At 45.6% G+C, this 25,717-nt stretch overlaps 1 protein-coding gene across 1 annotated transcript in view; it reads left to right on the forward strand.

The window, feature by feature from the left end:
* The first annotated feature begins 448 nt into the window (after positions 1-448).
* Positions 449-25,717, forward strand: part of TECPR2 (tectonin beta-propeller repeat containing 2) — an 89,329-nt gene continuing 64,060 nt past the window's right edge. Inside the window, exons 1-4 of the mRNA XM_080807529.1 lie at positions 449-739; positions 18,456-18,584; positions 18,982-19,113; positions 22,770-22,927. Coding sequence (XP_080663655.1) covers positions 521-739; positions 18,456-18,584; positions 18,982-19,113; positions 22,770-22,927 — 638 coding nt within the window. The 5' untranslated portion in view covers positions 449-520. The remainder of the gene's footprint in view (positions 740-18,455; positions 18,585-18,981; positions 19,114-22,769; positions 22,928-25,717) is intronic.

Consider the following 25,717-nt stretch of genomic DNA (forward strand, 5'->3'; position numbering starts at 1 on the left):
TCCTGTTTCTCTTTTCCATGTTCCATTCCTCTTGGTGGGCTTCATAGTTCAGGATGTTCCCAGTGAGGCCTTTTCCACGTTGCTCCCTCCCTCTTCTCATCAAGACCCACAGATTAGCACTAACCACATGAGGTTTTATGTATCTTCACTGTTTCTTTTGCCTGCCTGGCTAGATCATAAGCTACTTGAGAATAAGAACTGTTTTTAATGTTCTTCCCATTCCTCCACAGTACTTAGCACAATGTGAATTACAGGGGCCCATATGCATTGAGGGGCCTGTTGAATTAAATTGCTCAAAAGTGATCTTAATGAAACCAGGTACTTTCTCCATTCAGTTGAGCTCCACCTACAATTTTACCTGCCCGCAAGTTCCTTCCTCCCACTGCTATACGTGACTTCTTTTTGGCATGACTGGAGGTTGAAAGAATTATAATGCCTTGTTCTTTAGCCCCCAGGTTTCCCCAGATGCCAAGTAAACATTCCTTTTCCTGCCTGAAGATCATCTGTGACAACCTCGGCCATGGCATCAGTATCAGAGCCTATTACATTCAGAGAGTTCTGCCCCTTGTACTATCTCCTCAATGCCATTCCCACAAAGGTCCAGAAGGGCTTCCGCTCTATTGTGGTCTACCTCACGGCTCTCGATACCAACGGGGACTACATTGCTGTGGGCAGCAGCATCGGCATGCTCTACCTGTACTGCAGACACTTCAACCAGATGAGAAAGTACAACTTTGAGGTGAGTCTGGCTTTTCTTTACTCCTTAGCATGCAGTCACCATGGCTAACATTTAACATGCTCATGTTCTAGCATGGGATAATTTACTTCTGATTTGGCCTTAGTGTCTCACCCAAACAATACTTTAAAACCATCTTTAATTGAAGTGGACTATAACTAAAAACATTTTTTAACCTGCCTCCAAAAATCTAGCATCACTTTAAAAGAGAACATTTTAGTGTTCAATATGTAATAGAAAACTTTGGAAGTAGATATTTTCTTCTCCAAGTACCTTGACTGACTCAGTTAAATAATCTCTAGTTTTTCTTTTTCTTTTTTTTTTTTTTAAAGATTTTATTTTATTTATTTATTTGACAGATCACAAGTAGGCATAGAGGCAGGCAGAGAGAGAAGGGAGGAAGCAGGCTCCCTGCTGAGCAGAGAGCCCGATGCGGGGCTCGATCCCAGGACCCCGGGATCATGACCTGAGCCAAAGGCAGCGGCTTTAACCCACTGAGCCACCCAGGCGCCTCAATCTCTAGTTTTTCTGCTGAAATTATTATAAAAAAGGGATTAGTATCAATATTGGCCGGCTCCTAGAACAAGTGCGTCTTAAATAAGATCACTTCTGTAGAACACTGCCGTTGGAATCTCAACTGACCTCTGTTCTCCATTGGCTGACTTCAGGCATGACGTGTCCATGCATTGTAGGTGCTGGTAGGCAACACCTGTTGACGGATCATCATTGAGTTCACCCACTGAGCCAGTAGCTGGGGTTTATTGAGTATGTGGCTTTTGTGAGAAACTCAAAGGTGACCGACTTGTGGCTCCTCCCTCATGGCTTTGTGGGGCTCTATTCTGTGGTTGGTAGGCTTTTCTGGACTAAGACAAGGCTTTTGTGTTTAAGTGAAATGCTTACAAACATTTGTCTTTTAATAAGTATTCAACTTATTAAAGTTTTAATTCAAAAAGTTAGTTTTTCTTGGGGCACGTGGCTGGCTTAGTCGGTTAAGTGTCTGACTCCTGACTTCAGCTCAGGTCATGATCCTAAGGTCATGAGATCAAGCCCCACATAGGGCTCCATGCCGGGTGTGGGACTGCTTAAGATTCCCTCTCTCCCTCTCCTGCCCCCCCGTCCTACTCATACATTTGCATGTGCACACATTCTCTCTCTCTTTCTTACAAAGAGTTTTTCTTAAGCCTTTATACTCAATTTAAAATAACAAAAATTGCTGGCATGCGTATAGCACTTACTATATGCCAGGGATTCTCCTAAACCTTTGTATATATTAACTCATTTCATTCTTGTAAAAACTCTATGAGCCAGATACTATTTCATCATCCTCACTTTACCAGGGCGACAACTCAAGCATAGAGAATTAAGTAATTTTTTTTTTTTTTTTAACAGACAGAGATCACAAGTAGACAGAGAGGTGGAAGGGGGGTGGGGAAGCACACTCCCCGCGGAGCAGAGAGCCCGATGCGGGGCTCAATCCCAGGACCCTGAGATCATGACCTAAGCTGAAGGCATAGGCTTTAACCCACTGAGCCACCCAGGCGCCCCGAGAGTTAAGTAATTTACCCAAGTCAGGCATTCAGTAAGTGGTAGCACCATTGTCTGAACTTGGGCAGATTGGCTTTAGAGTTTATATTAATGTTCTTGTATAAAAACTATTGCTCTTGCTTTTGTTTGGTTAATAGCGCGTGGATTTGACTGATTAAATTCTCCAAACCTTAAGACCTTTTCATAGTTAATCTTTGAAAATATAGTTACGCGTTAATATATCTAAAATTTCTCCAGTACCTTAAACAGTTAACAAGGAAGACTTATGAATCTGTCAGCAAATTTGTAACAGGATAAACCAAAGAAAACCCTACCCAGATACCTCATAATTAAATTGTTAAAAACAGAAATATTGAAAGTAGCTATGGAAAAATGACATATTACTTATAGGGAACAATGATTTGAATGACTGCTGATTTCTCCTCCGAAAGCATGGAGGCTAGAAGACAGTGGTATAACATTTTTAAAGTTCTGAAAGAAAAGACTTGTCAGTTTAGCATTCTTTACCTCGTGAAAATATCTATCAGGAAAGGAGGTGAAATAAAGGTATTCTCAGCTGGAGGAAAACTAAGGGGGTTTACCCTTTTATCAGGGGTCTGGTCTGAAGTAACTGTGTCAGGAAGTCCTTTAGCCAAAAGAGAAATGATACTGGAAGGAGACTTGGAGGTTAGTAATGAAGGAAGAGGAAGAGTAACTCTCTAAGTAAATAGAACAGGCTCTTTCTCTTCTCTTGCGTTCTCTGAAATAATTTGACAGCAAAAATTATGAAATTGTCTGTAATATAAGGGAACTCTATAGTGATAAGTTTTCTACATTCTACCTGGAGAGGTAAAATGTTGAGTCTAAATAAATTTTGGAAAGTTAAATACATAAAATTGTAATCCGTAGAGCAACCGCTAGAAAACATGGATAGTAAAAATTACTATAAACAAAATGGAATTTTTTTTTAAAGATTTTATTTATTTATTTAACACAGAGAGAGATCACAGGTAGGCAGAGAAGCAGGCAGAGAGAGAAAGGGAAGCAGGCCTCTCGCTGAGCAGAAAGCCCGATACGGGGCTCGATCCCAGGACCCTGAGATCATGACCTGAGCTGAAGGCAGAGGCTTAACCCACTGAGCCACCCAAGTGCCCCCAAAATGGAATTTTTGAAAATGTTCATGGAAAATCTATCATGGAAAATGATAGACCTACTTAAACCTAATTAAAACACATCAATAGTTATGTTAAATGGAAATGATCTGTAAATATCAGTTAAAAGAAATTACTGGAATAGAGAAAAAAATCATGAACAAACTATATGTTTTCCATAAGAAACTCAATTCAAACTTAACAATATAGGTAGTTAAAAATTAAAAGAATGAAAAGATATCATGTAAATACTAATTAAAAGGTCAGAGTGACTATATTAATGTCAAAGTATGTTTTTTTAAAAGATCTTATTTATCTGACAGAGAGATCACAAGTAGGCAGAACAGTAGGCAGAGAGGGAGAAGCAGGCTCCCTGCTGAGCAGGAGCCTGATGCGGGGCTTAATCCTAGGACCCTGGGACCATGACCTGAGCTGAAGGCAGACGCTTAACCAGCTGAGCCACCCAGGCACCCCACTGTCAAAATATTTTGAGCAAAGAAATAACCAGGGATAAAGAGAGCTATTACATAATGGTAAAAGGCCCAGTTCACCAAGAAGCACAGCAGTCTTAAATGTGTATGTACCTTAACAACAGGGCTCCACGATATACAAAGCAAAAGCTGTCATAACTGAAAGGAAAAACAGAGGAATCCACGAGTCTAGTTGGAGACTTCAACACTCCTCTTTCAGTGGTAGAAGGATTTGACAGAAAACAACAAGAATATAGAAGAGCTGAGCAGTGTCATCAACCGACACCGTCTAGTTGACATTTAGAGAATGTTCCACTCAGCAGCAGCTGAGGATGCATTCCTTGTAGGTGAACCTGGAATATTCACTGAGACCATATTCTGGGTCATAAAACACATCTCAACAAATTCAAATTAGAGCAGACCTCTCAGGTTTTCTGTTTTAATTTGTTTTCTCAACTTTTTAATTGAAGTGCAATTTACATAAATACACAAATCTCAGATATACAGCTTGACGAACCAGTGTATGTATACATCTGTGTAATCACCTAGATCAGGATATAGAATATTTTCAACAGTCCGGTAGACTCCATTGTTCGGCTCCCAGTCAGTACTCCTCTCCCAGGTAACTGCTCTTCTGACCACTAACACTATAGAGTAGTTTTGCTAGCCCCTTAGGTTTTTTTTTTCTCCCCAAGATTTTATTTATTTATTGGAGCGAGCGAAAGAGAGAGAGAGAGAGAGAGCACACAAGCAGGGGGAGGGGCAAAGTGAGAAGCAGACTCCCTGCTGAGTGCGGAGTGCGGAGCCTGACGTGGGGCTCACGTCCAAGACCCCAAGATCATGACCTCAGCTGAAGATAGATGCTTAACCGACTGAGCCACCCAGGCATCCCAGCCCCTTAGGTTTTAATTCACTATTAGGTAATCTTTGGCATCAAGGTCCAGTGTTGGAGTGTGTGTGAGAGTGTGTGTGTGTGTGTGTGTGTGTGTGTGTGTGTGTGTGTTCCAGGAAGTATATTTGGATGGAACTGGAATACAGAGCAGGACATGGAGTGGTGTGAGTTAAGGCCAGAAAGGCAGACAGGGTCTCCCACATGACACTGTAGGCTGGAGCCTGTCTTGGGCAGGGTCGGCTCCGGGACCCTTGTGGGCTTCCATCACGTGGAAGGTACCAGGGTCGCTTGCTCAGGTTGCGTTACAACCCAGTTCTCTTGTGTCTCATTGATCACCAGTTTACTGTCATTTTTTAAAAATATAACTATGTAACTATTGTTTAAATTTCAGCCTCCACACTCAAAAAAACTCAAGGAAACGAGTTTAGTGTTCCCTAGAATGAAACTACAATTACACCTAATTGTCTGTTTTATAGTTTTACCTAGAATTAGCATCCTCTTTATCATATGATGTGTCCTGTGAGCTTTGAAGGAAAATGATGTGCTAGATAACCTTTGCAGGGATGACCAGAATTTGAGAGAATCTAGTACAAAGTCTTGGAACTAGCAGACAAAGAGGGTGCTCCAGGAAAATTCCCATTTTTATATATACATATATATATATATGTATATATATATATATATTTAGCTGGTTTTCTGTTACTGAGGAATCAGAAAAAAATGTACTTTACTGGGGCCAAAATCCATTCTTGAGCAGCCCTGACTATCAAAAGTGTTTTTCTTTTTTTTTTTTTTTTTTTTTAAAGATTTTATTTATTTATTCGACAGAGAGAAATCACAAGTAGGCAGAGAGGCAGGCAGAGAGAGAGAGTAGGAAGCAGGCTCCCTGCTGAGCAGAGAGCCCGATGTGGGGCTCGATCCCAGGACCCTGAGATCATGACCTGAGCCGAAAGCAGAGGCTTTAACCCACTGAGCCACCCAGGCGCCCCCAAAAGTGTTTTTCAAGCATCCATTTGGTATAGAATACAAACCTAGAATTGTGGAAGATCACAAAAGAAGTACAAAATAAAAATTGTTTTGGAAAGAACACAGAATTTGGAGTTAGATTATTAGGGTGTGAAAAGGAAGCTAAGTATCTGTATATAGAACACACAGGGAAAGATCTGGAAGAGTACCCCTGAGTATCCATTGATGTGATACTCTCAGTCTGTGTGGGAACTGAGAATGGGATAAGCGAAGGGAGGGAATATGAAGAGGTATCTTTTTGTTTTCTTTAAATACTGTAGAATTATTGGAATTTTTTGTTAATGTTTTCATTTATTACTTGTGTAAACACAACACAAAGATCTGTTCTGAGCTTTGGCTGTCAGTCATTAGCTACGTGATCCTAGAGATGGATTAACTAAGTTGTTGTTTTTGTCATTTTTGTCTTCAGAGCTGGCTGGGTCTTTTCTTTTAAAGATTTTATTTATTTATTTGAGAGACAGAGATCACAAGTAGGCAGAGAAGCAGGCAGAGAGAGAGGAGGAAGCAGGCTCCCTACTGAGCAGAGAGCCCGATGTGGGGCTCGATCCCAGGATCCTGGGATCACGACCTGAGCCGAAGGCAGAGGCTTTAACCCACTGAGCCACCCAGGCGCCCCTAGAGCTGGCTGGGTCTTTAACCCACTGAGCCACCCAGGTGCCCCCCCCCCTTTTTTTAAAAAGATTTTATTTATTTATTTGAGCTGGCTGGGTCTTAAAATAATGTGGTACAATTGTCATGTTTTTCAGATAAAGAAATGCTAAGATTTCCTGCTCTAGGCCACATAGCTGCTTGCCTAACCATTAGGCTCACTTCCTGTGAGAGAAGGCAGGGCTTCCACAAAAGTCTGGATTCAGAAGACAGTAGAAAGCAGAATCAGGGTCTCTGGAATTTCCAAGTAAAAACTGAGAGAGGCATCAACTAGTTTTATTTAGGGGAAATCTCAGATTTTATGGGAAGGTAAATAAAAATAAGTCAGTTTACCCTATAATAAACCCATGGATGGCATGGATGAAAGATCATGGGTGGTTTTTTTTTTAATATTTTATTTATTTATTTGACAGAGATCACAAGTAGGCAGAGAGGCAGGCAGAGAGAGAGGAGGAAGCAGGCTCCCCATGGAGCAGAGAGCCCGATGTGGGGCTCGATCCCAGGACCCTGGGATCATGACCTGAGCTGAAGGCAGAGGCTTTAACCCACTGAGCCACCCAGGCGCCCCAAAGATCATGTTTTTAACTGAAGTTATGTTTCTGAAGAAGAAAGCAGACCTTATATATGCTAAATATAGCCTGTCATGTGTTTTCAAGAATAATGCTTTTAGAAACCTTTTTTTCTAACAGTTAGTGGGAGAGGGCAGATGGAGACATAAAAAGTTCTAGCTTGTGCCAAAAGCACTACGGAAATGTGAGGAGCTAATAGCTAGTACAAAAATGTTACAAACTTGTTAAATATATGATGTGACATACGTAAGAACAGACCAGAAAGATAACTTGATGTGAGCTTCTCATTTTCTGTTTTGAAAGTAACTGCATGATCTTTCTTCTTAGCATTCAACAAGTTGTGGAAATTTCATGGATTTGCCCTCAGAACCTTTGCACTAACTACAGCCATGCTAGTTCTCATTTCTGCATCTTATCCACACTTGCTGTGTCTGTGAATTCATTCAGTTTTTCTCCAGTGCTTACTATGTACTCGCCCCATTTTAAGTCCTGGAAAGGCAGTGCAGACTATGGCAGGCAAGGTCCCTGCCTTCAGGGACCTTAGAGTCTAACAATGAGGAGGAGACGTCAACACACAGATAGACAAGAAGGGAGAAGCCTGGGGGGTGGTGAGGAGTGCCAGCAGGAGTGGTTGCAGTTTTAAATAGGATGTTCAGGGAAGGGCTCACTGAGCTGGTGACAGCTGAGCAGAGACCTGAAGACAGTGCACAGCAGCCGTGCTGGTAACATCTCAGGTAGAGTACTCCAGGGGGAAGGAGGGAGTGGCCTGAGCATGGGAAATTGTCTGCAGTGTTTTCCAGTTGGAAAACTCATGCTTCAGAATGGTATGAATGTTTCATTGACTTTTACTTGGTGTATATATATATATTTTTAAAGATTTTATTTATTTATTTGAGAGAGAATGAGTGAGAGAGAGCATGAGGGAGGAGAAGGTCAGAGGGAGAAGCAGACTCCCCAAGGAGCTGAGAGCCTGATGCCGGACACGATCCTGGAAGACCGGGATCATGTCCTGAGCCGAAGGCAGTTGCTCAACCAACTGAGCCACCCAGGCGCTAGGTACCTGGTATATTTTTTAAAGTGATGCAGAAATGAGAGTTTTGGTCTCACCACATCAGCCAAAAGTGCATTTGATTCATGGCCTCCCTTGTCATTCCCTATGGAACCCATGATGTAAATTCTGGCATGTCCGTGGCATTACAGTATAGGGCTTCACGGGTCTACTTCTCAGGACAGATTGCTTCAGTTGATTGGCTAATGGTAATTTATTAAAATTGTATTTGCAATTGTGATGAGTCAAGAAGAGCGAAGATACTAACGGAAAAAGAACAAGATGGGAGACGTTACTCTACCAGGTTAGCAAGACTTACAAACCTGTAATTAAGCCGAATGTGGTTATTAGCACAGGAATAGATAAGGAGGTCAGTGGAACAGAATAGAGAAGCCAGAAAATCCACATGTACGTAACTCATAAACACTTGAGTTTTTTAATAAATGATGTGGGACATTTAGATATGAGCATTTGGGGAGAAGTGAAACTTGATCCCTACCTCACTTCGTATGCTTCTTTCATCTTAGTGCTTTAACTGTATTGTACCATCTCAGCTGCTGAGGCTTCTGCTGGCTAATTGTTTCCTTTATAGGTAATCCCCCCTTTTAGATCTTCTCTAGTGGTAAAGTCCGAGGCCCTAGGGACCTCCTGCAAGTCCAGTGGATGTTCCCTACTCCAGTTTGTCCTATGGAGTAAAGGAAATTATTCTAGAAAAGCAATGTTTTTGTTTAACTTGTAGATCATTCAACAGTTACATAATTATTTAAACTTTAAACTGTGGTTCTTTGTTAGTAAAAGAGAGATAAAAGTGAAACAATTCTTAGGAATTTAATGAATTTGTATCTTATTTGAGTCTTTTTAAATATTTCTAAGTATTTCAATCTATTAGGTATTTGATATGCTAGAAGTTTCAACTGGAGGTTAAGCTGTGGCATATCAAAAGAAGCTCGTAAAGGAAGCCTTGTCAGACTTCACAGTTGCCATGAGCTTACTCACAAGGAGCACTTCCCCTCCATGCAGTTGTGTCTCGTATATAAAGGGGAAACCGCCTGCCAAGGAGCCCGAGGAGCTTGGCTGGATGCTGTCCTAATGGTGATGTGTTTGTCCAGAAAATCGTTACTGGCGTCTTTCAAATCAGTCTTTTTTTTTCCTTAAATTTTTAAACTAGATTTCCATTTGAGGAGATTAAATCGCTACAGGGCAACAAGAAGTGCTCCCTAGCAACTTGGAAATGGGGAAAATGTTAGTACTAAATGTTAGCTGAGATCTGAGATGGACAGAGTCTCCTTAAAGAGACATAGGAGTGGCCCCCAAGCCAGAATGATATTGGATTGTCCCCATATCAAAAGGAAAGAGGAAGGCACCTGGGTGGCTCAGCTGGTTAAGCCTCTGCCTTCGGCTCAGGTCATGATCTCAGGGTCCTGGGATCAAGCCCCACATCGGACTCTCTGCTCAGCAGGTAGCCTGCTACCCCCTCTCTGCCTGTTGGTGATCTCTGTCTCTATCTGTCAAATAAATAAATAAAAATGTTTTTAAAAAGTTTTTAAAAAAGGAAAGAGGATGTGACTGAAGGAAGAACGTGTATGGTCTGCTGTGCAACGTGGGAAAAATCAGGCTGAGCTACCTATACAGTAGGGCGGTGGGGGGTCCCTTTGAGAGCTGTGATCTCTTTGGTGTGGCTGGCCCTCATGCTTATAGCGGCTTGATCAGAAACGGCTCCGTGCTAGCCGGACACCTTTTCACCGAAACTTACTGCACACCCATGTACATCAGCCAGTGGGGGGAGAATGTACAGGTCATACCTACGTGAGCGTTCTGGTTTGTATGACTGTTAATTCATTATAAAATGATGAATTGACTTTTTGGCTTCAACTGTAACTTCTTGTGCATCAGGTGATCACAAGACACCCTCCCTGGGCACCAGGACACTGAGAAAATCTGGGTCAGGGAGGTCAAGGGCCAGTCACATGATGATTCTCCAGTTTGAATCTCTGTGTTGGGCACACGTGCACACTGTGGTGCATGAGGACACGTGCACGTGCAGTACAGGGGTGAAAGGCAAGGGCATAATTAACCCCAATGTCAGCGTAGTGGTTCTGGTGGCAGGAAGGCCTGCTGTCAGGGAGAAGGGCCCAGGGCCTTTGAAGGTGCTCTTGATGTCCGCTTTTCTGAGCTCAACAGGGACTCCATGGGAATTCATTTTATAACAGTCGAAGCTGGTGCATATAGTCTTGTATATGACCATATTTCATTATTTTACAAACATAAACAAGAGAATACCATGCCGTAGGGCACCTGGTGGTAGTCAGCCAACTCGCATGGTGACGGCAGTGGTCTTGCCTGCCCCTCCCGCCCCTCGCACCTGTCCGAGCTGACCGTGTTCTACCTGTGAGCCGCCTGCACGTGTGTGCTTGGCTCATGGATTTGGTGATGGGTCTTTTCTGTGTCCTGGACCATGAGAGCCCCTGGAGGTAGCCCCGTCATTTGTGTCCTTCACAACAAGCACCATGAGGCCATCAGTAGACCCTGGATTGCTCAGTCTTCCTGTGCAGGTCATTTTAAACTAGCAATGCTTTTAAGTAGGGTACTCGATGTTAATAAGGCCTACCTCTGTTTGCAGACTTACGAGGAAAACAGTGCTAGATCAGTATTTCAATGAAGCCAGTGTGGTAAGAAAGAAATTCCATCTTTAAGTAATGTCTCACATGAAGGATTGACTTTATGCCGTAGAAATACTGCTAAAGAAGATCAGTGGTGGCTTTGTGCCTTGAGTGTTCTACAAGAGGTTCCTGATGCAGTCATAAAAAGTAAACCTCAAATATTTCATCACCCTATAGAGAATAGAATCGTGGTCTATGTCTTTTTATTCTTTTTTTTTTTTAAGATTTTATTTATTTATTTGACAGACAGAGATCACAAGCAGGCAGAGAGGCAGGCAGAGAGAGAGGAGGAAGCAGGCTCCCTGCTGAGCAGAGAGCCCGATGCGGGGCTCGATCCCGGGAGCCCAGGATCATGACCCGAGCCGAAGGCAGAGGCTTTAACCCACTTAGCCCCCCAGGCGCCCCTATGTCTTTTTATTCTATGTGGTACTTGGCAATATCCTAATCTCAAGGATTCTCTCTTCCTGGAGGTGGGGTGGCGTGTAACTGTTGAGCACCGAACCCACCAGCCTTCGCACTTGCTACTCCAAGCCAATGACTGGGCGCAGCTGGGTCACAAGGCACACTTATTCTTGTGAAAACTGGGGATCCTCTGACAAGTGACTTTGGCTTGGGGTGTTCCTGTTGGTGTGGCCGCAACTTTCTGAAACTGCACTGCGGTTGGAGATTAGCCTTTGCAGCCGCCCTTCCTTCCCTCTCTCCATCTCGGGTTGCAGATCTGCCTTGGGAGCTGACAGTTCTTCGGCCCCTTCCAGCTGTTTCCCCCTTCCCCTCACAGGTGTTTCCCCAAACAAATGCCTTGCGTGTCTGCTTCCACCATCACGTCCTGCTCTTTGCTGGACGCAGACTCCTGCAACAGTGACCCCCCCACCCCCCACCGCCTGCTTCTGTTGGTCACTGAGAGGAGGTTGAAGTCTCCGACAGAAATTGTGCATTTGTTTTTCTCACTTCAGTTCTATTCATTTCTGCTTCACGTATTTTTTTTAAATTGTGGTAAATTATACAGAATGTAAAATTCACCATTTTTCCTTTTCATGTATAGTTCAGTGGTATTAAATACATTCAGGTTGTTGTGTTGTGTCATGAATGTTATTATTTTTTTTTATTTTTTTTTTAATTTTTATTTTGTTTTGAGAGAGGAAGAGGGTGTGAGAGAGTCCCAAGCAGGCTCCATACCCAGCATGGAGTCTGATGCAGGGCTTGATCTCATGATTCTGAGATCATGACCTGAGCCAAAATCAAGAGTCAGATGCTTAACTGACTATGCCACCAGGTGCTCCCCAACTTTTAGAGATTGGGAGGGGAGAGAGAGAGTGTTTCGTGCATTTCAAAGCTCTATTATTAGGTACCTATACATTTAGAATTGTTCTGTCTTACTGAATAGATCCTTTTATCACTATAATATGTCTCTTTTTATCTCTGGTAATATTCCTTCTCTGCTCTGGTGTTAATATAGCCTCTCCTGTTTTCTTACAATCAGAGTTTGCATGATAGATCTTTTTCCATTCTTACCTTTGGTTTATCTGTGCTTTTATATCCAAAGTGCATTTCTTTTCTTTTCTTTTTTTTTAAAGATTTATTTGACAAAGAGAGAGAGGGGTTACAAGCAGGGGGAGTGGGAGAGGGAGAAGCAGGCTCCCTATTGAGCAGGGAGCCTGATGTGGGGCTTTGATCCCAGGACCGTGGGATCATGACCTGAACCGAAGGCAGACGCTTAACCAACTGAGCCACCCAGGTGCCGCCAAAGTGCATTTCTTGAAGATAACATAAGGTCAGGTCTTACTTTTCTATTCAGTTTGACAATCTACCTTTTTTTTTTTTAAAGTAAGCTCTACACCCAGTGGGGGCTTGAACTCATGACCGCAAGATTAAGAGTTGCATGCTCCACCAACTGAGCCAGCGAGATGCCCCAACAATCTCTATCTTCTGTTAGACCAAATTTAGGCCATTTATGTTGAATGTGATTATTAATATGGTTGGGTTTAAGTCACAGTTCCTCAACCTGACACCACTGACTTTGTGGTCTGGTGGTGCTGTCCTGTGTATTGTAGGATGTCGAGCAGCACCCCTGCTTTCTCCCGACTAGATGGCAATAATATCAGTCAAGTTGCAGCAGCCTCCAGACATTATCAAATATCCCATGGCAGGGTGGGGGACATAATTGTCCCCAGTTAAGAAGCATTAGTTAAGTCTACCATCTTGGTAATTGTTCTCTGCATATCCCACCTATTCTTAAATCTTACCGTTTTTTCTTTTCCTATCCTCTTCTAGACTAATTATTTTTTCATGGTTCTGTTCTATGTCTCTAATGGCTTATTAGATCCTATCTGTTTTATTTCTTAGTTATTTTTCTAGGATTTACAACATTTGTCCATTTACACTTAAATAATATTATATCGCTTTACAAATGATATAAGAACAGTACAACAATTTATTTTCCTTTCAGATTTTTTTGTTGCTGGCTTGTAGAAATCAACTGATTTATGTACATTTCACTTATATCCTATTTTATAGATTTCTTGGGGTTTTCTACATAGGTAGTCATTGCTGCCTGTGAAGAAAGTGTTTTACTTCATTGTTTCTGATGTGTATGCCTTTCAGTTTTTTACTTGATTTACTGTACTTGCTGGGACCTCCAGGATAATGTCCACAGGACAGACGTCTTTGCCTCAGTGTGTACACTCATTAGGGTTAGATTCCTCATAGATCTTTTTAATTTCTACTTATTTCTATTCCTAATTTTCTGAGCATTATGGTCATGAATGAGTATTGAAGTTTGTCAGATACTCTTTCTGAATCTGTTAAGATAACATAATTATCTTCTTCTGTTAATACGGCATATTATATGTATTGAGTTGGATTATTAATTCAGCTGTGCATTACTTCTATAAACCCCACTCTGTCGTGATGTAGTATCTTTTTTAAAATCGTGCTGTAATCATCTCAGTAATAGTTTATTGTAGTCATTTGGTATCTGTATTCAGGAAGGATATTGGTCTATAGTTTTCTTATGATGTCTGTCTGGTCTTTCTCATCATACATGTTAAGTGTCTTGTACGCTTGACTTTTTTGTCTGAATGTCTCTCCGTCTGTGAGTTTAGACAGGCGTACATTCAAAGCTAACACTTTTTCTCTCTCAGCATTTCGAAGATGATCTTCCATTGTCTCCTGGACTCCATTGTTTCTGTTGCGAAGTTTTGTTCTGTTTTGTTAAAGACTTTATCTTTAATCTCTGCACCCAGGGTGGGGCTCAGACTCAACAACCCTGAGATCAAGAGTTACATGCTTTACCAACTGAGCCAGCCAGGTGCCCTGAGAAGTTTGTTTTTAATACTTGTTTGTATCTGGTCATTTGCCTTTCGTCTGACCTGGTACAGTCATCTCTTGGTCTTCGAGGCGTTGCTGTGTCACCACAGTGTGTTCAGTGCATTTCTTTCCTTTAATCTTTGTCAGGCCTTGTGCTCCTGAGGACACAGGCCTTTCATCAATTCTGGGCAACTAATAGTCCTTGTCTCTGAACATGTTGCCTCCTGTTTATCCCCTTTCCTTCTGGCGTCCCAATTAGATATACGTTGGACCTTTATATCTGTCCTCCAGGACTCTGCTCTTTCTTATTTTTTATCTTTTCCTCTCTCTTTCTTACACAGGTCTATTATCTACTTCAATAATTTTCTTTGAGCTCTGCTATTTAATCACCACTAAGGTTTTAAATTCTTTTGATTTTTTTGCATTTTTTTTAAGATTTTATTTATTTATTTGACAGATCACAAGTAGAGAGGCAGGCAGAGAGAGAGAGGGGGAAGCACACTCCCTGCCGAGCAGAGAGCCCGATGTGGGGCTCGATCCTGGGATCATGACCCGAGCCGAAGGCAGAGGCCCCAACCCACTGAGCCACCCAGGCGCCCCGATTCTTTTTCATTTCTGATAGTAACTTACTATTCTGTTTTGAATTCCCTTTTATGTTTCTTTAAAATTTTAAGCATATTTCTTTTATGTTCTGGGTCTCTTCAATCTAAATGCAATACTTGGGGGCAAAGGGTTGTCCAGTTCTATTACTGCTTTTTTTTTAAAAAAAGATTTTATTCATTTATTTGACACGCAGAGGTCACAAGCAGGCAGAGAGGCAGGCAGAGAGAGAAGAGGAAGCAGGCTCCCTGCTGAGCAGAGAGCCCGATGCGGGGCTCAATCCCAGGACCCCGAGATCATGACCTGAGCCGAAGGCAGAGGCTTTAACCCACTGAGCCACCCAGGTGTCCCTATTACTGCTTTTTTTAGTTGATTCTTCTTCATGGGGCCTTTTTCCCTGTGGTGGTTTCTAATTAGGAGCTCTGTGGCTGGTCCCAATACTTGGGAATGCTGAGGGACGGGGGTCAGGACTGTGTCCCACAGATGGGGTTTGTACTCACTCTGCCAGGCCCCTTGGACTGCTGCTCACATCCAAGCACTTCAGACCGACTGCCTGTGGAAAGGAAAAATACATTCAAACTAGGATGCTAAACAGGGCAGGCTTGGGATGACAGATTCTTGAGGAACATTCTTCTTTTTTATTTATTGCAGTCAGTGTCTGAGAGAAGACAGAGTTCCTTGTCAGCTCTATCTGCCAGCAAATTGATTTTTCACTGTTTACACTTTGACTGAGGGTTAGAGTTTCAGGGGTTCTTCCCGGGCTTTTGCAGGGGATATCAGTTCCAGCTCCCCCATTCGTCTGGCCTGAAGCCTCATCCTCATTAGCCCCGCTCAGCTCAGGACACCAAAGCTCTGGGTGTTGGCTAGGTAGTCCTGGGGTGGCCCATAGCTTCAGGGTTTGACAGTATTTTAAAAATATTCTTTTTGGGTTTGGACCTCTAGAATTACTTTCTAGGGGTCAGCTATGCAGTTAAAAGGATGTTTTGTGGGGGGTCCTGGGTGGCTTACTTGGTTAAGCGTCCAGCTCTTGGTTTTGGCTCAGGTCATGATCTTGGGATTCTGGGATCGAGTCCCGTGGGCTCTGCGCTCAGTGCGGCGTCTGCTTGGGATGCTCTCTCTCCCTCTCCCCCTTCCTCCTGCTCATACGCGCGTGTGCACACACGTACATTCTCCCTCAAATAAATAAATAAAATCTCTTTTTTAAAAAAAGATTATTTTATATCTCTTACTCAGCATTTTGAGGTGTTTGGAGGGGAATGTTTTCCAGAATAGCTAGACTTATACTGTAGGCAGTTGAAGCCTCATGTTTTTGCTTCTATGAGCTAAGTCTTGATCATCTGATTCTTGGGATGTTTTGGTTCTTAAGTCATGAACCATAACGTTTATTAATGATTATATTAAATAACAATAACTCAAAATGTTGACATATTAAAAAGCATGTGTACAAGCACCACACAGAGATTTTCAGGCTTTTGGCCCATGTGAGTGGTGGTTTTTATTTTGAAGCCTTTCATTCGGAAAATGTACACAGCCGTTTGGAATTTGTCTCACCGCCTGGCTCGAGGGCCGGTGAGGGATTTTAATTCCCCTTGTAGCGGCAGTTCCTGTAAGTACACATTCCCAGGTCGCTGTTCTCCAGCCCCGGGCCGCCCTGTCAGGGCTACCTGCGTGTGAAGTGGGTTCCGTCCCGGTCGTCCCTCAGAGTGGCACCCATGGGTCCCGCTCAAGGACCCGCCACTCATGTTGGCCGCAGCGCGGATGATGATGTCCTTCCTTCCCCGTCCCGTGCTCGGGCCTCCCAGCCGTCCCTCTGCGGGGCCTGTGGCTCCCTGCCCGGCGCGGAGAGCAGCCGGGCAGGGCCGGGATCCCCTTGAGTCCTCCAGCCGTGGGTCCTTAGGCAAACGAGGCGACCCCAGCCCGCCCCGCCGCGGCTGCGTGAGGAGTCGGGGACGTGCCGCATGGGGGGGCGGACCGGCGAGGCTGGCGCCCGGAGCGTTCGGGAAGGGGGTGGCTGTGCCCTTCTCCTGTCCTCGCGCCAGCCAGGTCCGACAGTCTCTTTCCTCATCAGCCTTTGTGCTCGCTCATTTGTCGCTTCTCCGGACGAGGCCTGTGGTGCCTGGGCCTGAGCCGCCACAGAAGGTTCCCGCGGGGCTCCGCACCTGCGCGCTCGGCTCGTCCTGCTCGTGCTGTGCCGCGCCTGGTCGGGCTTACCGGAACCCGTGGGACGGACACACTGGCAAAGGCAGGAATCCTCCAGGGCTCCGCTTTGCCTCCCTCTAGCTTAAGATCCAAGTCCCTTACCTCCGTCAGGCTCTCACCAGGCGTCTTTCTAGCCCGGGAGAGCGCCCTGAGAGCTGCGGGGCGGGACGGAAGTGCGTGCGGTCATCGCCGCCCCTGCCGGCTGTGCGCACTCGAGGCCACCAGCGGCGCGGGCCTGCGACCTACTTTACTTTCTGTCACGGCAGCAGCTGACTCCGTGTCCTGAGTGTGGAGGGCGTGCTTCTGCCCTTGACAGACTGCTTACCGTCTAAGTTACTGCAGCAGAATGTGGCCATCACGGTGCTTTGTTGGAGAGCTCAGCAAGGCCAAGTGGCGGTGTGATTTTTCTGAATGAACGGTTTCACTCAGTGGTCTGGAAGCCCGAGTTTCTGTGTGCCATGCTTGTGCATGTGCTTTTTGTCTTCTTTCTTTCTTTTTTTTTTAAGATTTTATTTATTAGAGAGAGAGAGAGCGCACGCCCGCATGAGTGGGGTGGGGGGGGAGAAGCAAGTTCCTTGCTGAGCAGGGAGCCTGACGTGGAGCTGATCACAGGACCCTGAGACCATGACCCGAGCCAAAGGCAGACGCCTGACTGACTAAGCCCCCCCAGGCACCCCAGTACATGTGCTTTTTATTTTTTTATTTTTTAAAGATTTTATTTATTTCTTTGACAGACAGATCACAAGTAGGCAGAGAGGCAGGCAGAGAGAGAGGAGGAAGCAGGCTCCCTGTTGAGCCGAGAGCCCGAGGTGGGGCTCGATCCCAGGACCCTGAGATCATGACCTGAGCCGAAGGTAGAGGCTTAACCCACTGAGCCACCCAGGCGCCCCTGCTTTTTATTTTTTAATAGGCCAATGGGGCACCTGGGTGGCTCAGTGGGTTAGGCCTCTACCTTCTACTCAGGTCATGATCCCAGGGTCCTGGCATCGAGCACCACATCGGGCTCTCTGCTCAGCGGGGAGCCTGCTTCCCCCCCACCCCCCGCCTGCCTCTCTGGCTACTTGTGATCTCTGTCTGTCAAATAAATAAAAATCTTTAAAAAAAATAATCTTTACTTTTTAATAGACCAATATATGAAGCTTGGGTTAGTGTTATTTGATTACTGATCTAAGAACAAACCCATTTACAAAGTGCTTTCAGATGCATCGTCTCCTTGTCCTCATGGCAAGCGTGCGTGGCACACAGACCGCGGACTACAGTGCTTGATGGCATGTCCAAGTTGAGAGAGAAGAAGGAGAGTCGGGGTCTGGGAGAGCTCCTCTTGCTCCAGACTCCCGTTCTGGGCAAGCTCTCCAAGTGTCTTTGCATTCTCTCCTTGATAGCTCAGAATATTCTCACTTGATTGGTGAGCATTTCCTTTATTAGAAATGTTTTTTTATTTCGTCATTTCAAGATGAGAGACCTAGAAAGAAAAAAGAGGGTCTAACAGATGTAGTTATTTTCCTGGATTGCATGCATTTTCAGTCAGGGCTTTGCAGAGGCCGCAGCCTGATGCTGGGCTTCCGCCTCCAGGGATAATGTTTCCACTCTGGAAGCTGGCCTTGTCTTGAATGTTTGCTCTTTTAGGGGAAGACGGAACCCATCACGGTGGTGAAGCTGCTGAGTTGCTTTGATGACCTCGTGGCTGCAGGCACCGCCTCTGGGAGGGTTGCTGTCTTTCAGCTTGTGTCCTCGCTGCCAGGGAGAAACAAGCAAGTAAGTGCTAGTCTCCCCGGCATTTCTTACCTTCTTGGCACATTCCTTGCGGATTTTCACAGGAGAAAGCCTCCCCCGCTCAGAAGATACGTGCTCAGAAAAGCTTCACCCTGTGCTCTGAATACTCAATAACATTTTGGTTCTCGGGAGGACACTTGGCAGAAAGCACATTTGGGTAATTTAGATGGTGCCTAACGTTCTCTGGCTGCCCTCTGTCTGCTTTCAAGGTAACTAGTCAGAGGGGACCTTGTGCAGGGTTTTGCCTGGAAAACCAGGTTGGGGAGACCAGCTCCTCCAGGAGCAGGAGGGACTCTGTACCCCTTTGACCACAGAGCATGTCTCACAGTGCCCACCACCCCTTTCTCTCCCTGTGTGCGTCTCTGTCATTCGTTCCCAGCTTCGGAGATTTGATGTCACCGGTATTCACAGAAATAGCATAACCGCGTTGGCTTGGAGCCCCAATGGAATGAAATTGTTCTCTGGTGATGATAAAGGGAAAATTGTCTATTCTTCTCTGGATCTAGACCAGGTAAGATTATTTCCAGAAATATTTTTGCCTTCTTTTGTTTGGAGAAATTATATCCATAATCATCTTGTAGCCAGTCCGTTTGTATTCCCAATCATTTGTCCCTTTATAATCTCATGATTGTTTGTGTAACAGTTTCCCTCAAGGACTTCTCTAACGTTTTCTAAGCTTCTTCTGCTGTGACTAAAGGGTTGGCCTTTGTCTGCACTGGCCCCTTCCCTCACAGTGTCCGTTCTCCTCGTCTCCTGCTGCTCCTTCGAACAGAAGCCACTGTCACTCTTCTCTCCTTGAGGGTTTTGTAGGAGCCATGCGAAGCCTTTCATAATCATAACTGTGGACAGAGGTCAGTGCTTTCAGGGGGCGGAGAGCTGGCCCCAGCCAAGCCTGCCTGTCGTGTGGGAGGGAGTGGGCCGAGGACGAGGAGGCTTGGTGGCAGTCCAGTGCCCAGCCGCCACCCTCATGTTTGTTGCTTTGTTTAATCCTCACAACGCTGCCCTGAGCTGCGTGTGCTCTTCCCCCGTCAGTAGATGAAGAACCCAAGGTTCGGTGACCCTGTCACTAGCCCGGGGTCACAGGCCAACACCTGGTAGAGCTCAGCCTCAAACAGGTTCTGCTCCGAAGCCTGCATCTTTTCCACCGCTCGTGCCTCTGTGCAGGCCTGTGCTTCTCTGGGTCACATGTCTGCCCAGCTGGACTGAACACCTTGGTATGAGCCTTTCCTTTCCCGATGCTTAGCCTTCATTCCTCATCAGTAGCGGGAATTCAGCAATTACTAGCCAAGTAGCTTTTTTTTTTTTTTTTTAAGATTTTATTTATTTATTTGACAGAGGGAGACAACAAGAGAGGGAACACAAGCAAGGGGAGTGGAAGAGGGAGAAGCAGGCTTCCTGCTGAGCAGGGAGCCCGACGCGGGGCTCGATCCCATGATCCTGGGATCACAACCTGAGCCCAAGGCAAACGCTTAACAACTGAGCCACCCAGGCGCCCCTAGCTCAGTAGCTTTTAGTCCCTCCGATCCACGACTATCCTATTACAAGTTCTGTCTAGCGGAAGTTCTCAAAGTGGTCTCAGGACGCCCCTACACTCTTTGTTTTCTTTTTTTTAAGATTTTATTTATTTATTTGACAGAGAGAGATCACAAGTAGGCAGAGAGGCAGGCAGAGAGAGAGGAAGGGAAGCAGGCCTCCCAATGAGCAGAGAGCCTGATGCGGGGCTCGATTCCAGGGCCCTGAGATCATGACCTGAGCCGAAGGCAGAGGCTTTAACCCACTGAGCCACCCAGACACCCCTATTAATTTTATTTTGAAAAAGTAAACCTATCACTAGAAATAACTTTTATGAAAATAACTATTTCAAAACAAGTGAAAAGGACAGTATTTTACATTTTTGCAAATCTCTTTAATGGCTGGCTTGATGGAGGACAGCTGCATTTGCAAATACATTGTTTTGGTTGGAGTATATAAAGAAAATCTGGCCTCCCACAGACCTGTAGTTGGAAACAGGACAGTATTGTACTAGCCTTTTTAGAGAATTGTGGATGTTCTTCGTGAATCTTATCCCCAGCTGACGGATGGTGGTTTCTCTAAAGGTCAGTTGTAACTGGGAAGCTGAAACCATGTGGATGGATTTTTTGTACTCTTACAGCGAAATCCAGCGGCCTGCCTGGCACTTTGAGTGGCTCTTTGATCTCTGCATGATTTTGTAATATCATGTGTTGGTCACTTGGAAAATATTGATCTACTGAATGATGCAGATCTTTTCAAATGTTGACACATTTAATTATATAATATCAAAGAATGTGTTTTTGTTAATAATACCATCATTCTGATCAGAAAAGGCTGTAGCTACTGAGAGCTGCCCAAGTTCACAAGGGTCGATACAAGCTTTCAATTCTAAGCCTCATTTGAGAACTTGAAATTTATTGTCAGCAACAAACACAATTGTTTTCACTGAAGTGACAAGGCCACATTGTTCCATCTGAGAAAATGTCTGCCAAATACCCATGTTTGAGTAATTATAGTATGTCAAGAAAAATGGCATTCTGGGGCGGGGGTTGGGGGGGAAGGCAGCTGGTTGCGCTCCCAGCTCTAACAGTCAAGTGCTTTTCCTTGAGAACCAGAGTACCTCAGTGTGCGGCAGCAGGACTGGGCGTGCCTGCCCCATTTTGTCACACAAAATTCAAAACTGTGTCTACCCAAGAGCCAGGATTTAATGAAATTATAAATGTTCTGCGTCAAAGACCATCTTCAGTGAAATGCACATTTTTTTCCACGAGTAGTGGCAGAGGACACAGTGATGATTAGTGGCATTCAGTGCCCTGCTCTGCCCACCATGGCTTTTGTGTCATTGCCAATGTCAGCTCAGTGAAAAAGGCAGATGCAATCTAGTATTATAACAAAAATAATCTGGGCCTTGCAGACCCTGTGGAAAGGACTGCGGAGCCCACTTGGAGAACCGCTGTTTCGCAGGAAAGCATTGAGGTTATTAGGAGTCCCTGTGTTGTTCCTTCCTTCTGCTCGGGCCTGCAGGCAGCACCAGGCCCGCACCGCTCCTGAGCCTGCATTTCACGAAATGGAGAGAAAGCCACATGTAGAAAACAATGTCCTTAGCGTGCTGGGAACTTACTTCCCACCTTTATCGAGGTTCTGATAGTTGTTGTTTTTTTAAATATAAGTATAGAGAGATTTGGAAAAAAAAAAAAAAAGATATGGGAGGCTGAGTGTTTTTGCAAAATTCATAGAATAAATTTAGTTCTTTATAAGCTAAGTCTAAAACTGAAAAGCTACAGTTTACATAACTACAAACGTGGGAGGAAAATCTGCTTTAAAAGTACTTGATGTTTGGGGGTAAAGAGAATTTCTCCATCTTCACTGTGTTGGTGGTTGTATAACTGTGTGCATTTTTCAAAATCCATACAACCGTGTATCTAAAAAGGGTCAGTTTTATTGTATGTAAATTTTACCAGTAAATCTGATCGCTCTTCCTCCTACACCCCCCAAGAGGTTTGTGACAGAGCATCAGGGTTTCTTAAACAACTGAAGAAACAGGTTTAGGAGAAGAGTAACTTGTAGAAGCAGATTTTTGACACCAAGAAATAGAGTTTGTGCCAGCAGTAAAATGCCTTCTGGAATTTACCTTTGTTCTTCAATATATTTAAACCTGTTTGAATTTCTTTCTTCTGTTTTTTTCTGACCCTTTCAGTTGGCATGGATATAATGTCCCCCAAATTGCCTTGAACTCTTTGTGTAATGTGACCTTAGGTGATAGTTGCCACAGTAATTTTATAGAAAGTCCCATTGTGTTCGATTAGAATAAATAATACTGATGGTGTGACATATTTCCACTTACATCCCTACGGACTCTTCTTTGAACTGCCTACCGAGAATGTTTCAAAAGAAATTATACAGTATTTTTCATTGTTTATTGCCAAACTTGATATAGGCTGAGATAGGTTGTTAATGTTGTTTTCTCATTAGTAAGAACTTTTCCAAACAATTTTATCACAGTGGGTTGACACTGAATCTGTTGAGAATTAACAACATACGTTTTAAGGTGTAAACGGACCCGAATACAAACAACAGAAGGATGTTTCCCGTCACAGAGGAAGTCGGGTTGCTTGAACTCTGCACTGAGTTGGGTTTAACCGGACTCTCTCACAGGGCGTGTGTAACTCGCATCTGGTGTTGGAGGAGCCATCTTCCATCGTGCAGCTGGATTATAGCCAGAAAGTGCTGCTCGTGTCTACACTACAAAGAAGCCTGCTTTTTTACATGGAAGAAAAGTCTGTCAAGCAGATTGGAACACAACCAAGGAAAAGGTGGGTGTTGCAAGTGCCCCAGCCTGGTGGTTACAGAGGGGCTTTAAGTTTTCCTAGGTTTCCTGTTTGCCATGTGCAAGCCCACAGCTGCTCTAAGCCTGGGGTGCCCAGTGGGTCCCTAACCTGCCTAGGGCACCTTGTCCCAGCATCAGACAGGAACAGCGCATCCCTCTTGTTCTTCTGGGAGAACCTGCAGGCGTGGCCTCCCTGCCTTGAGTGCCAGGATCTGGGGGAGTCTCCGATGTGGTCTGCTTTGGGTCCACTCCTGTGCGGGTGCCCCTCTCCCAGCCCCGGTCAAGGGTCAGGGCCCCGCTGCACCATGTGGGCTGGGCCAGGCTTGGGGATAAGAGGCAGACAAGGTAGATAGGAGCCCACCATCATGAAAACTTAATAAACTCAGCAGGAAAGTTAATTGTTGTGTTACCTGCTGTGGAGCGGTGTGCGGGGTGCTGTGAAACTTCTCCCCAGCCTGGAGCTGAAGGTAGACTCCCTGAAGGAGTGGGCGAGGGAGCAGTGGAACTGGCCAAGAAGAGTGGGAGGCTTCCGGGCTGAGAGATTGTCCCCCAGTTGACCTGCTGCCCGGAAGGACAGCAAGAGAAGGGGTAGGCCAAGTGCAGTCGCCTGTCAGCCACATGGGAAGAGGCAGCAGCAGTGCATGAGGGGATGTGCATGTTCCCTGCACATCCTGCACCCTGCAGTGCATGTTCCCTGCCGGAAACACGTGTGTGGAGCCCTGGGGCCCAGTTTACCTGGGGGTGGGGCTGGTGAGGAGGGGCTAGGTAGAGTGGTGGGGCCACCCCCTCATCCTGAGAGAGAGGGGCAAGAGCCAAGTGGGGGCAGGAAGAGAGGGTGGGTGCCAGCAGCTTGTGGATTGGCACTGGGATTTGGAGAAGTTCCTGGTAAAAGGGCACTGTTGCCTAGAGAGGATCAGGGGGCTGGTGGCAGGTGGGCTGGGGAGTGAGGTGAACAGGCTGACCGTGGGATATGGATTGGCTGCGCGCGTGAGGGAGGGCCGGCAGAAGCTGATGGTGACAGCCGGGCGGGTGATGGATGGCCCGGAGAAGGGGAGGTCACATGGGTGGAGTGTGGCAGCCCTTAGCTATTAAAAGACCTGGTCAAGCCTCCCTTTGGCTTCTGTTTTCCATGCTGAATACCCCCTCAATCCATCAACAATTTAGCCTTTTTACAGCAGTAGTCTCCCTGTTGGCCCCTGGAAAACGCAGTGGAATTTGTAGTTCCGGCTCAGGGGCTCTGCACGTCTTCATCTCGCCTTTCCCTCTGCCACTGTCCCCCTCTTCTGCCTGATGCTTTGTTCTGACTTGGCGTCAGTGTCTCACTACACTCTTTTTGAAAGGATAGTGCAGGATAGAGAGATAGGAAAACCAGTTACTTTTCACGGGGAGCAGCCAGTAGTCCTTCTCTTAAAACCTGGTCTTCCAACCTCCAGTGTGGAAACCTAAGCAAGTTTCCATGAGCCCCTCCTGGTGCACATGTGTGGTCGAGTCTTTTGGCCTATGCTGGGCACTGTTCCAGGCTGCGGATGCAAACAAATGTCTCCCCTTTCTTCCTGGGAGGTCTTTTTCATGGAGCCGTAGAGGAGTGGGGATAACACAGAATAAATGGAAAAGTTGGTCACCCCTGTGTCTTAAAGATTGTTTTTCTGTTGCATGTATGTGAGCTTGTGGTTCAGAAGGGGCATCTGGCGAGTCTGCCCCCTGGGAGCCGTGTGTCATCCAGCACGTGTGGGGCAGTAGCATGAGGTGGGCAGGTGGGCAAGGGACAGGTCTCTGCCCCCAAGCAGAATAGCTACGTAGGCGGCGGTGCGCGCTGCAGAGAAGGCAGTTGGGGTGAAGCCTGGGGGGGGGGGGCAGGCTCTCTTAGAATGTCTGGAAAGACTTCTGTGGGGAAGTGATATTTGAGCAGAAGCCTCAGGCATGGGAAGAGCTGCTGGAGGAGAATTCTGGTCTTGGGAAATAGCGAATGCCAAGGCCGCGGATTCGGCCAGGGCTTCAGCGTTTGGGGAGCCAGAGGGGGCCCGGTGACCAAGGAGCAGTGGGTTGGGTGCACTGGTAGAAAATGAGATAGGAGGGGCGCCTGGGTGGCTCAGTCGGTTAAGCATCTGCCGTCGGCTCAGGTCATGATCCCAGGGTCCTGGGATCGAGTCCCACATCGGGCTCCCTCCTCAGCGGGAAGTCTGCTTCTCCCTCTGTCCCTGCCCCTGCTTGTGTTCTTTCTCGCTGTGTCTCTCTCTGTCAAATAAATAAATAAAATCTTTAAAAGAAAAAAAAAGAAAGAGAGAAAGAAAATGAGATTGGAAAGGAGGGCCTGAGCCAGCTTAGGGGCAGGGCTGGGGCACCACGTGCTGTTGCCCAGGTTATCCTAGGCATAACCAAAGGCTCTTAAGTGCTGTAGGCAAGAGAATGGCCACATGAGCGACGTTTCAGCTCACCCAGTTCTGTGTGGAGACTCAACTGGAGATGGGCAGGAAGGGGAGAGTGAGAAGGGTACTGTGGGAGTCCTGGGAGCAGGCATGGGGTCTGGCCCTTGGTGGTGGCCATCAGGAGACGGGGAGGTGCAGGGAGCTGCAATTTGGAGATAGAAAGCACGGGGCAGGATAATGGATTGGATGTGGGGCGAGGGGAAAAAAGAAGAGAAGATTTCGTGCCGGTGGCTGCAGCAGCTAGGTAGCTGCGGTGGGCACACAGGGCAAGCCCGGGCTTGAAGTCTAGACAGCCATTCTCTTGGGGGCATATTGAGCTGGAGGAGCCTGTTAGGTAGTAGTCAAGCAGG

This window comes from Martes martes (assembly GCF_963455335.1).
Source record: "Martes martes genome assembly, chromosome: 7".
NCBI lineage: Eukaryota > Metazoa > Chordata > Mammalia > Carnivora > Mustelidae > Martes > Martes martes.